A 13800-nucleotide genomic window follows, 5' to 3' on the forward strand; every position below is an offset into this window, starting at 1 on the left:
AGATCGGGCAGGGGTCGGTAGTGTACCTTGGACACTTGGTGGGTAGGGGAGCGGTGCAACCCCTCCAGGCGAAGATCGAGGCCATCATGGCCTGGGAACCCCCCAAGACCCAGACTGAGGTCCGAGCATTTTTGGGCCTCACGGGATATTACCGCCGCTTCGTGAAGGGGTACGGTACCATCGTAGCCCCCCTCACGGAGCTCACGTCCAAGAAACAACCTCGACGGGTAGTCTGGACGGAGGCTTGTCAGCAAGCCTTTGAGAGATTGAAGAAAGCCATGTGCGAGGCCCCGGTCTTAAGGGCCCCAGACTTTTCCAAGAAGTTCATTGTCCAGACAGATGCATCAGAACATGGCATTGGGGCAGTGTTATCGCAACTCAACGAAGAGGGTCTGGATCAACCCGTGGTCTTCCTATCCCGGAGACTACTTCCCAGGGAACAGAAGTGGAGTGCAATAGAGCGTGAAGCCTTTGCAGTGGTATGGGCTCTGAAGAAGTTGCGGCCATACCTGTTTGGCTCGCCCTTCCTGGTTCAGACCGACCACCGACCCCTTCGTTGGCTGATGCAAATGAAGGGGGAGAATCCCAAGTTGTTGAGGTGGTCTATTTCCCTACAGGGGATGGACTTTCAGGTGGAACATCGGCCTGGAGTGGACCACGCCAATGCAGACGGTCTCTCAAGGTATTTCCGCCTTAGTGATGAGAACTCCCAAGGGGTTGGGTAGCTCTCCCCACTTTCAGCTGGGGGGGACGCGTGTTAGACCTGTCAGCCCTTTGGGTGGTCCCTCCTCATCATTATTTATTTTGTCCCACTTTTGCCTCAAACCCTGTTTGAATTTTTCCTTTTTGGGAACCACCAGACTTTTTAGTGTTGCTGCAGATTCAGGGAGCCATTTTAGCTACCCCTGAAACTTCTGTCTGAGGGCCTGGAGCACAAAATGGTGGCCACCTGTGACATCACCAGCATCCACTGGAACCTACCAGCACCTTCCAGAACATTCCAGAACTCTGTGACAGTTGGAGGCGGTTTAGAATGTTGGGAGGTTAAGACAGAGAGTTGGCAGTTGGAGCTGGCAGTTGGCACCTGACTGGTGAAGAGAGAGCAGCACAACAGTGAAGGAGGAAGGAGTGAAGCAGCAGGGGTGGAAACTTGTGCCTGGAGTGGGGTCCATAAACCCACCCTTGATACTAGTCCCTACTGATGGATCCCAGCCTGTAGCCCTGTGTGGGAAGAAGCCAGAAAAACTCATCCTAAGGACCTGGACAGCAGGAACAGGCCTTAGAAGCAGAAAGCAGCAAGATCCTGACCTGGAAACTGGTTTCCCTGGAGTCCGGCGTCGAGTAGCCTAAGAACTGGAGCCCGAGGTGGAGAAGCGGCGCTGACTGAAGAAGCAGACGTCGTACCCGGAGCCGCCTGAGGTCGTGAGAGGGCGCCGACGGAGGTCGTGAGGAATACCAAAGGTCGAGGAGGAAGTTAACCGAGGTCGAGTGAGCGGCGTCATCGGAGGAGTGAAGTCCGCCCTCCGGAGTCGTCGGAGACCGAGGTGAAGTGTACCGGAGGTCGGGAGTGAGGATCGCACTCCGGAGTCGCCCGGAACCTGAGAGGAGGAGCACCGGAGGTCGGGGGTGAGGATCGCACCCCGGAGTCGCCGGAAGTCGACATCGAGGCCAGGCCGGCCGACGTCATCGAAGCCGAGAGCGCCATCGGACCGGAGCCGCCCGAAGTCGACATCGAGTAGAGACTGCCCGACGCCGTCGAATCGGAGGTCGAGATCGAACCGAGGCCGCCGACATCGGACCGGACCCGCCTACCGGCGTCGTCTAGAACTGACATTGTGCCGAGGCCGCCGAGACCGAACCGGAACCGCCTCACGGCATCGACACGACTCCAGCGGCGTCGGAACATCAGAAAAAGGGCAGTAAGTGGAGTAGAGGGCGCCTAAGGCCCTGTGGAGACCTGAGAGACTGCTCTAAGGGGCTAGGGAGGTGCTGGAACCAACCTGACTGTGCCAGGGGTGAATTGGGACTAACCTAGAGAGGTTGTGTGGAGAGAGAAAGCCAGGGCACTGGTATTCCCCCCTTGATCTACCTCAGTTTAGGCCTCAGCCTTGTCCCAGCCAGGGAGTAGAGCCCCTCAAGCCTTCCACAACCCTACAAGCTGTGCCTGGGCCAAATCAGCCCTTAAGAATTGAAAAGTGATCTGATTACATGAGTGTTGCTGTATACTTTTAATTATTTATTGGGGGCACTGTATTTATTGAGTTTTTACCTATTTATTGCTTCACTATATTTATTGGTCCACAGGGCTTGTTGGTGTACAATATTTATGGGTACAGTATTTATTGCCTCAGAATATTTAATTGCCTGTATTACCTGCACTTGTATTTATGTCCCTTGTATTTATGATCATCCCTATTTATTGAATCTTCAGACAATATTTATTTGACCTGCACTATTTAAAATTTGTATATTGTGATTGTTATTTATTTTCTCCAATCAGCAACTAAGAGAAAAAGATAAAGAAAGTTATTTTCATAATTTTTATGGTGTAGAGTCGTTTTTGGAACGGATGCACGCATGGTTATTGTTTGGGTATGTTGTATGCTTAGCACGGAGCCTGATTCCTGACCACTCGAGCCAAGCTACCACAGTGTGTTCGGGGAGTCCACCACCACCCTGCGGAGTGGGAGTGGGCTGTTTCCAACACCACCCCAGGGGTCTTTCCTTCAGTGGGAGGGTGTGGTCTCTTGGGACACTTGGTATCCCCCTTATAGTGCCCAATCTCGCCACACTCATAACAACGGACAACCCTAGGCTGCTGACCACGGTCAGGATAAGGGGGTTTGTGGGGGCCAACCTTAGGAGGGAATCCTGATCCCTTTCCCTGCGAACTCTTTTGGAGGTCTTTAGGGAACTCCTTCTTTTTGTCTCCCCCCTCTTTCTTCTGGGGAGCGCCCTGACCAGTCCCTTGGAAATTCCCCCCAGTTCCTTTTAGAGACACCCGGGTACTAGCCCAGATGTCCGCCTCCTCTGCAAGCTTCCTAGGATTAGTCAGCTTGCTGTCCACCAGGTGTTGACGCAGCTCCGGAAAACTTTTCTCGAGGAGGTGCTCCCTCAAAAACAGGTTATACAACCCCTCGTAGTCCTTTACCTCACTGCCCTGCACCCAGCCCTCCAAAGCTTTTTTTGCGTAGTCCAGGAAGTCCACCCAATTCTGGGCGGCCAGCTTTTGGCTACCCCGGAATCTCTGCCTGTACTTCTCAGGGGTCAGCCCAAATTTCCCAATCAATGCGACCATCATGGTGGGGTAATTGGTCTGCTCCCGTTGTTCTAGGGCTAAAAGGGCATCCCTCCCCACCGGAGGCATGTACCTGTACAGACCACCCCCCCACTGAGCTTCCGGGATCCCATGGGCTCGTAAGGAGACCTCATAGGCAGCCAACCACTTGGCGATGTCGTCCCCAACACCGTAGCTGGCAACTACGTCCTTTGGTAAGTGGGGTCTAGGTTCCCTGGGAACTTCTTTCTGTACGCTGCCACCAACAGGACTACTGGGGGTCCCTAACTGAAGGGCCTTGAGTTCTAATTCTTTTAAATAGAGCTCATGAAGGAACCTCCGCTCTTCCCTCTCATTCTCCAAGCGGGCTAATTCCATCCTGAATTGCCTCTCCTCCCTCCTGTCGGCTAAGTCGGCCGAGGACAGGCTTCCCCCCGAAGCGCTACTACCGGCGCTTGAAGGCGCCCCGAGTCCTGCAACCATATTGCTGCTCTCAGTGGGAAGAAGTGTCTCTGCCCGTTCCGTGGTGTCCGGTCCCGGTCCCTCCTCCTCCCGTCCCCCGCTAGGGTGGGCCATCACCCAGGCTCTCAAGCTAGTCTGGAGCTCCTCTCTCTTTGCTCCCCGCTTGAAAAATACCCCCCTCTCCTGACAGAATTCCTTTAACTGGGTTACAGTGTACTCTTCTAGACTACCCAGCTCAAACTCCAGCCTGCCAGGTGGGGCCCTAAACACTGGGGAAAAGAACTCTCAAAGTAAGAAGAACCTTCTTTCAAAAGGAAGCCACACCACGGGACAGAGATAATTTCAAAAATTCCAATCAGGGAGACAACCTGGAGAAAACTCCAATAAAAACAAAAACAAAAATCAGGTGTAGGGTGCGTGGCGCACACTGAATTGCTGATGAGTGGACGCAAGCACAAGCTCAGGATCCCACCGCTGAACACCAACTTGTTGGACCTAAAGACCTATGGTAGCTTGGCTCAGGTGGACAGGCCTCATTCCAGAGGACATGTCGTGCTTGCATCCCACTCACCTAGGCACTCCAGCGTATCACCACTAAAAACGACACTACACCAAGGAGTTAGAAAATTTAGAAAAGCTTTATCTTTCTTTTTATCCGGTTATTCTTTTATTTCAGAGGAAATCAATCAGTTTTCATTTACATCTCATTAGGGTCATAGAAATAGCCCTGCACATAGTAATTTCATTGCACTTGATATCAGGTCATTAGATATAGCACTGCACGTAGCCATTACAATGCGCTTGAAATCGGGTCATTAAATATAGCGCTTCACATAGCCATTACAATGCACTTGAAATCAGGTAATTAACTATAGCGCTTCACATAGCCATTACAATGCGCTTGAAATCAGGTCATTAAATATAGCGCTTCACATAGCCATTACAATGCACTTGAAATCAGGTCATCAAATATAGCGCTTCACATAGCCATTACAATGCGCTTGAAATCAGGTCACTAAATATAGCGCTTCACATAGCCATTACAATGCGCTTGAAATCAGGTCACTAAATATAGCACTTCAGTGGAGCCTCAAGCATAGTGCTGCATCTATCCAAGCCCTAGCGCTTCAGAGCTGGAAGTACTTTGTTGCCTGAACTCTGGCCTCACATCAGCTCCTTACTCATGGTTAGTTGTGGCAGCCTTATCGGGTTAGTCCCAGAAGAGCTGAACATACGGTCCCTGAGCGCGGCTCCGCACAGTTCCCCCCCAGCGCGTCTCAGCGCCAACTTGGTCTGGGGATCCCGGTGCGAAGGGTAGAGGGGACTCTCAGCAGACTTGACAACGGGCTTCCCCCGGGGGAGGGGCGAGCTTCGGGCCTCCCGCCCTCCTCCCCTGGGGGTTACCGGTTACCTTACTCTGTGCCTCAACGTTGGCCCTGGCGAGGGCTCTCCGGCCTCCCGGCGATCTCCGGGTCGAGGGCCTCCTCCTTCCGCGATACCATAGAGTTGGTGGGGGATCGGAGGCGCGCCCGCGGCTGCCGTTGTCAGCGTGGCCTGCGGGGGCGCGGCCTCTACGGCTTCAGGAGTCGGCGGGGGCGGCGTCAGGCAGCCCGCCCCCGTCACGTGATGCAGGAGGCTGGCTTCCAAGCCTAACGCGGTCTTCTTCGAATTCCGGCGGCCCTCTCACAAGATGTGCTGCGTTACTGAGGCTGCGACGGCAGCGGCGGGGCCCCGGTCCTCTTCGCGGGCCCCAGTGACCATGAGGGTGACCTTTCCGGCCCCGGGCCGCAGCGGTGAGCTATTCTTTGGGGGCAGCCCCGGCGATGGTGATACAAATTAAGGGGTGGCCTGCAGTTCGGGGGTGGCGATGTGCTCGGCGCCTAGCGCCCCTTTTTCCCTCACAGCGATGCCCTGACTCAGGGCAGGTTGGTTGGAAGGCGGCAGGCCACACGCCAGTGGCGGAACAAGACCGGGGCAACCCAGGCACAGTCAGGAAAACGGTGGACAAGGTTGGAGATGGCCACTCTCTCCCTCAGTTCCCCTCAGGGGTCCTGTCTAGGCGGGAAGCACAACCAGTTAATGTGATCCCAGGTCAGAGGTTGAAGGCAAGGCTAGGTCACGAGGTAGGGGGTAGTGTCAACCAAGGGGGGAAAAAGTAGGCCCTAAGAACAGTCAGTTTCCTCCCTTCTGCGCTTCCACCTCCCCACTCAGGTGCCTTACTCCTGACTACCTCACTTCACACCTTCTACAAAATGGCCGACGCACCTCACCTCTGTATATAGCCTGGGCCCTGACTGGCCAGAGTGGCCCAGAAGGTTCTGGAACCCCTCATGACAGCCTATGGCCCAGGTTCTGAGGTGACAGTTTAGGCCACCATTTTGTGGAGGAGCTTTTTCCCTCCCTCCATTTTAGGGAAGCACCTTGCGCCACACCATCAATTAGTGATAATGGGGCACCCAGAGCCTCTAAATCAACACCAAAAAAACTAGTGGACAGAAAAATTAGAGGGTAAAGGAAGAAAAAAATAAGGAGGGAACAGCCAAAGGGCTGGCAGATCTAACACATACTATCTCAGATTTACATAAATATGAGGTTCACCATCCCCTGTATTAAAATGCACTTTTTCTGATCCATTCCTCAAACAGTATCTCCTTATCTTCACTATATTTTTTGATATCCTGGAGGCGCTAAAAGCTTCTAACGTGACTAGGGATTTAGCACTCATACAATCCTAGCAAGCTCTCCTCAATATCATGCACACTCCCAAGTTTATCAAACTTAACAGCATAATGCATGCATAAATCCAGGTTGTTGTGAACCGTAACCCGGAACACAGCTATTCCTATACTGACACGGGTAGAAAAAGTGTTTGGGACCAAACCCATAACCAGCCCCCACAAAAGACCGCCACTGCTTCTCAATACGTCCTCCCTCTGTCCACCACCCGTCCAGTCCATCTACACCAAAACAATAGTACTTAAACTGATTTTCCACAGATGAACTCTACTACCAAAGGCTTAAATAATGTGAAAGGTGCGATTGCTCACCTCATACTTCATTACAGCTACTTATTACTTACAAGAGCACAAATCTCTCATCCACACCCCAAAATTAACTGCTTGACATCAAATTGAAGCCGGATCACTTGTAGGAGGTTATTTAAAGTCTGCAAATCAGTCAATTCTTTTCTTCCACAGGCACTTTCATTTGATATATTGTTACCCATTAAGCCTTGCTAGACATGTGCTCCAGAACACACCTGATCCAACACTTGAGAGCATTCCTCCAGGCACATTACCTTGAACACATCCTACATACACTAATACTCTGTGATCACAGATCACCCAACACATCCTATCACCACAATCTCCAGATCTAGACTTCTAAATGCAATCAAAGCGTAATCTCCCCCGGCAACCTCAGAACAATCACCTCCTCTCAACCCAGTGACCCATCTTCTTACATCAAAGCTGCCCTCCAGTTCTGTATGTGTAATGTCTCTAATGTAACTCCCATAACCGCCTTTATCCAAAACTCTGACACTTTTGCACACAAGGAAAATTAGATTGCTCATCCTCCGTTCCACTGTTTTACAACTAGGATACAAAATCCGCATCCGGATTTTCCCTGTGACTTTTTGGCTCCTCATTTTCTCTTATCATAAGGACTGCATTTCCCTTTTTGTTTGTGTCTTTTCCACATGCTAACTCCTAGTTTTCCTACTGTGTCCTACTGCCTACATTTCTTCCCTTCACTCTATTGTTATGACTTCCTTCCAGTGGACCTCATTACTTGTCTCTTTCTTCAGTGTGCATATTGTGCATATTTACCTTATTTCTTCCTCTCCAGTGCCATCTTTTCAATCTCTGCTTGTGTTTTCGTACCTAGCATCTTTCTAGTCTCTGCTCTTTTACTATCCCTGCCTTAACATGTATATTTTTTCCTTGTGCTCTTGTCTCTTGCCTTGCTCTTGTCTTGCCCCCCCCATGTCTTGTTATTTGTTCTACCCCTTCGCCATGTTATGACTCTATCTTCATTTCTTGTAATTCTTCCATGTGCCCTCTTGTTGTGTACAGTTGTTGCTCTGGGCCTTGTCCTTCCTTTCCCTGTGCTTTGTTACCCCATTAATCTATGTACCTTCATCTCATGTATTTCTCCCATGTGCCCTCGTGTTATCTGTGTTCGCCCTGTAGGCACTTAACCCATCATTCTTTGAGCCTTCATCTCCTGTATTTCTTCCACTTACCCTCATCCTGCCTTTCCCCTATAAGCCTTGTCCACTTGCCCTAAGACTGTCTCCCATGTGTCTTACTGTCTGTTTCTTCCCATGCCTTCATCCGCCTTCTCTACACTGTGCCCGTTTTCTACTTCCTTGTGCCTTCGTGGTCTGTGTCTCTCTGCGACAAGCCGTGCATCTGACCTGCCTCTGCATGTGCGCAGCGCACGGGTCTCCTTTCCACGCTGCGACAAACCATCGCCAGAGGGGTGCGTTCTGATCACTTGGGTGATCCAACAAACGAGGTTAAAAGAGGAATAGAAAAGCAAATAAAGAAATAAAGGCCAGATGCCATATCAAATCAGAGCTCAGGCAGCCGCGATAAAGTGGAACGAGCGCGTATTCCTTGATGCATAATTCAACCCATTTCTAAATATTTGAGCAGGAGAACTCTGTGGGGGCAGAGGACTATCCCGGTGCCTGCGAGGCACAAATTATTCATCAGCCGCGCGTTTTAACAAGCAAAACCTTTTCTGAAAGACGGCATTTATGAAGTTCTGGTCTTTCCTTCCAGTTGACTCCCTCGGCGTTCCTGATGGAGATGTCACTCAGCACGGAGCAGAAACTGGCGAGAACCCGCGAGATGCACCCGCCCAAAATCCTACAGCTTTTAGACATGAGTGAGACCTCCCACCAGAAGGTAAATGTCCTTTCACTCTCTCTCGGCAAGTTGCTGCAAACAAATCAATTTGAGAAGTGAATGTCACAAATATATATGTTGGTGCTTTTATTGCAGAAAATGGAGTTGTGTTAAGGAAAAATAAATCACAGTTAACGGGGACATGTGACAAATGGTTTCCATCATCACTATGACCCTCCCAAAAATTGCTCACCTTTAATGTTGTCCTATGTTTAAGCAGTATTCTGTTTATGAAAGGTAAATAATACCTGTGCATTTTGATTCCGTTTAGTACCCATTGCTACTCCTTGAGAGACTAGCTTCAACAATCTTTTTTTTAATTTTTTTTTTTAATAATTTCGATTTATTGATTTGTTAAAATCATTACAAATCCCCATCCCTATTTACATAAAATCATGATAAAAAATTACATTACATATTTAAAAAATGCAATTGCGTTACGTTGAATACATTTACAGGAATTCCTACTCTCGAACATTTTCATCGGTGCCTATGTAGCGACAATATTACACTCCGGTAGGGAATACAAATTAAGATTAGACAGCATAAATAAAAATATAAGAACCCCTTGCAAGAGAGAAAAATTTTGATAGTGCCCAAATATTAAAGGCTTTGATGGGCTTTGATGTCTTTTTGCAACTGGCAAAGGGGCAAGGCTTACTGTCCACATAATCATTATGGTGGATTAACTATAAAAAGATGACTACAGTCCAAATTACTCGCCGTCAGCCTGATGTAAAAGTTTTCTGACCATTGTCATATATTTGACACCCCGGCAGGCCAAGATGATGGATGTGCCCTCCAGCCATTTAATTACCGCTTGCCTGCTCGAGCGAATGTCCAGGGCATTAAAAATAAGTTTTAAGCACTGTCTCCTTTGGGGCAAAACAGCTGGGCAGGCACATAATAAGTGGATTAAAGATTCTGATTTGTAGCCGCATAGTCGGCAGTTCTCGGAAAGGAAGGACTTTTTCCAGGTTGGATAAAAGGTCTTTTGAATCGTGCACACCCATTCTGAAATTTGTGAAACTCTTTTTTAACTGCTGGCTGAAATGAGCAGATAAATAATCTTGAGGCCTTAAGGTTTTGTACGAGTTGATGACTGTCCACCCATGCCGGCGGTTACTGAGTTCTCTTTAGTCTGCCAGCAGGGATTTCCTTTTTGCTGAAGCATTTGCAGCTTTGCTGAAACTTTCCTTTTCATCCCCATTTTCCCATGCAGTTTGTAATTCCAGCACGTCCAGAGATGTTTTCAGGAAGCTGCCCCATGACATCGGTATTTCAAAGTTCATCTGGTCCCTAATTTCGTCCCAACATAATCTGTTCATAGAGTCAGGGGCAGAGGAACGAAATTTATGACCTAGTTTAACAAAACCGCTCATTCCTCAGAATTTTTGGTGCTGAAGGCCAAATTCAAGACGCACCTGAGCAGGAGATGCAGATTTTGGCAACGCAAAGACAGCCTTGTAAATCCTTAACAGAAGCTTGTTTAGTATATTAGCTTCCTTACCACACCAGGTGATTAAACCATACGATAAACTGGGCTGGATTTGTGCGGCCATTATTTTTAGTAAATGAGTGTAATTCGGGCAATCGATTTTTTTGCGTAGAAGCCTATACGCGTAGATCAGGGATTGGGCTTTTGCTTTGAGAGCCAATTTATGATCTTTATAAGAGGCATTTTGCCCTATTATAATGCCAAGATATTTATAGGAATGCTGTTCTTCCACTGTTGCCCCGTTAGCCGACCATTTAAATTTTGATTTTTTATGATCCACTAAACTAGCAATTTTAGTTTTTTGTTTGTTTAGTTCGAGTTGTTCCTGCTCCAGATAGGTTGCTAAGTTGTTTATGGATCTCTGTAAACCAATTGGAGTTTGGCTTAGCAATACAATGTCGTCTGCGTATTGTAGAATGGGGACTGACTCGTTGGCCATTTTGGGAGGATGGCAATCGGCTTTTTCAAGGTACGTTGCAATGTCTGAAAGAAACAAATTATAAACGCTAGGAGCTAAAACGCATCCTTGTTTCAAGCCTTGCTGCGTGTGGATGCTAGATGTTGTACTGTATCCGTCGCCCAACTTTACTCTGGCCCAAGTATCTGAATATAAGGTGATTATGGCATTAAGCTTTGTGCTTGGCAATCCCCAAGCCTTAAGTTTCTTCCAAAGATGACCCCTATTAACTCGATCAAAAGCGGATTTAATATCCACAAAGCATACGAATAATCGCAATTTCTTTTTTTGCGCTTTTTCAATTAAAAGTGCTAAAATAGTCAAGTTAGTTAGGGTACCCATCCCTTGCCTAAAACCCGTCGGAAACTTTGGGATTTTATTCTTCTCTTCCATCCAATCTTGAAGCTGAACCAGCAGGCAAGAAGCGTAGAGCTTGGCCTCCACGTCTATCAATGAGATCAATCTATAATTACCTGGATTACGGTGATCACCCTTTTTAAATATAGGGTGAATAATATTCCCTTTCCAGGAGGCCGGAACATTAGATCGTGTATAGATCTCATTGAAGACGGGGGTAAGATGGACAGACCAAAAGGCTGGATCGCTCTTGAAGATAGCATTTGGAAGTCCGTTGGGACCTGCCGCTCCCTTGGTCTTAAGTTTTGATATAAAGCCGCTTAGCTCCTTTGCATTAGTTAGCACATTGCTAAAATCCTCTGAGCTTGCTGCATTAACTTCCAGATTGTCCAGGTCAGGAGCTGATTGTTTTGCCTCCTGATCAGAAAAATGACCACTTTGCTCTTCTATGGCACCTGTTACTGTGTTACTGTACAGGGATTTCATGTGGTGAACCCACGTTTCTTGACCGATTCCCGCTTCTTGCTGTAGTTTTGGGCCCGATGACAATTTGTTTATAATGCCCCAGAAGTCACTGCTGTTGGACTTTTTACTAGCGATCAGTAGATGTGTCCAAATGCCCCTCTTATGTGCTAATTTTGCGGTCTTCAGGTTCTTCCTGTAACGGCTCCTCAATTGGCACAGCTTCCGTTTTTCTGTTTTCCTGCCTGCTTTTGCTGCACATAATTGTAATCGCACCTCTCGTGCGAGCCCACTTTTTTGTTCTCTTAGCTTCGTAATTGAACCAGGGTTCTCTTTTGATGACTATCCTTGAGTTGCGACCCCTCGTGGCTGGGAATATTTGAACTAGTAACTCAACCAGCTGTTCCCAGGTTTTAACATAGCCGACTTCTGTATGCATAACCTGATTGTCCAAAACTTCCCTAGCTGTCTCTTGAATAATTTGTGGGCATGCTCCCAGCCATTTAAGTTTTCGAAGATTAAACTTTTCTGGGTAATGCACTATGGACTTGATTTTTGGGGCGAGCTTAGCTTTGGTGTTCATTTTTACAATAAGAGGAAGATGATCACTCTCGACTCGAGATATAACTTTAAGGGCATCGACTTGCGAGAGCAGGCTATTACTTAAGATGACAAAGTCAATTGTTGAAGCAGTATTTCCACTCAAAAATGTGACTGCCGCTGGGATATCACCCAGAGTTTTTCCATTCAGGATTATCAGGCCAAGAGATTCAAGTTGTTTTATTAACATTCTGGCTCCCTGTTTGTCCTGCCTTTTACTTTCATGCAGAGTATTAGTTATTAAATTACAATTGAAATCACCCGAGATGATCATTTGGCAGTACTGATGACTTTTCTGCAATGCTTTTATTAAAGTCGTTAGTGTAGTGTATCTTTCATTCTGCTCTTTCCTTTCGGGATAGATATAGACATTAATCGCTAATAATTGCCGCTTGTGTTCTTCGGGCGAAAGTCTGCTGCTTAATTTGGTCACTTGGACCCATGCAGACCCCGTATCCAGTTCTTCCGATGACCAATCCAGTTTTTGATTTACGAAGGTTGAGAGGCCCCCTCTTGGGTGCCCAAAACTTGAGAATCTTTCGGCCAGAATGTGAAATTCTGTGAATCCCGAAAGAGAAATTGGTGACATGTTCCAGGTTTCCTGAAGCAGGATGATGTCTTGATGAGTCAGAAAAGCTAATGTTTCATGATCCTTCCCCATGTCTTTAAAGCCATGGACAATCCATGAACAAAACGAAATTTTGACTGAGTGGACTTCTTCCTGGCTGGAGACCGGTCTCCATTCTCCTATTAAATTTTTCCTTTCTTCATTAGGTATACTTATTATTTAATGTTTTTGACACCCAGGACCAGTCCCTGGTCTCCAGAGAGCTTCCCGCCGGGTTTCTAATACTTCCTGTTATGTTCAACCTGTCGTCATTACATAGCGTGACAGGCGAGTTTGAACGTGCACCTTGCACACGCATGTGAAATTATTTTTCGCCGATGTGTCCCCGTCTTTTAGATTTTTAAGGAGGGGGTGCGGATATCTTGGGCGTTTATAAGTCTTCAGCAAAATTCCCCATGCTCCAAACCTTGTACTCATTGAGTGTATTCTATCCGCCAGGTCCTTTGAGGACCAAGTAGTCAAGGTCTCTTCAACTCCCGCCCTTTGTTTAAATTCAACGGCTACTAGATCTCCAGAATGGATTCCTTTTAATTCTGGAATTTCTTTAAATAGCCTCAACAGGTTCCCTCTGTTTAATGTGTCATGTATTCCTTTGGTCTTATATTCAGGAACGAAAAGTAATTTCGTTTCGGATCCATCTGATTGATTTTGGTCGCTGAAGCAGGAATGTAGATTTTCCTTGCTTCCAATCTCTGAAGTTGTTATTAATAGCGGGCCCTTTGGGGGTCGCAGTTCGCGATCCTTCGGATCAGCTTTTTTCTCTTCTGTTATCCGTTCTATCGGGCCCGGTTTGCTAATCATGTTGTTCTCTTTTAGCTCTGGGCCGAGATCCTGATGGTGGAGCTTACAGTGTCGGGCTGTTCCGCTTATTGTAACCTCTATTAAGTTCGTAAAATGTAGGGCCATGGGGGATGTGGATACCTGAGACAAATTAACTGGTGACGAATTCTGATTTCCCGCTACTGGACCTTTTTTCGTTTCCTCGTTAGGCCTAAATTCTCTTTTGCCAGACACTTGAATTATATTTCCGGGTCCCTCTCCATTTTCTGCAGCTTCATTGTTCTCCAATTGCTGCACTTCATGCTTAAGTTTCTGGCATGCTTTGCCCTCTAAAGACCCATTACTCTTTTGAAAGAATTGAGC

The 13800-nt window shown here is 47.5% G+C and overlaps 1 protein-coding gene across 1 annotated transcript in view; it reads left to right on the forward strand.

The window, feature by feature from the left end:
- Positions 1-13800, forward strand: part of HYDIN (HYDIN axonemal central pair apparatus protein) — a 2467744-nt gene that overhangs the window by 197258 nt on the left and 2256686 nt on the right. Inside the window, exon 3 of the mRNA XM_085640020.1 lies at positions 8530-8655. Coding sequence (XP_085496146.1) covers positions 8530-8655 — 126 coding nt within the window. The remainder of the gene's footprint in view (positions 1-8529; positions 8656-13800) is intronic.

Source organism: Triturus cristatus, chromosome 12 (genome assembly GCF_964204655.1).
Source record: "Triturus cristatus chromosome 12, aTriCri1.1, whole genome shotgun sequence".
In the NCBI taxonomy this organism is placed as follows: domain Eukaryota; kingdom Metazoa; phylum Chordata; class Amphibia; order Caudata; family Salamandridae; genus Triturus; species Triturus cristatus.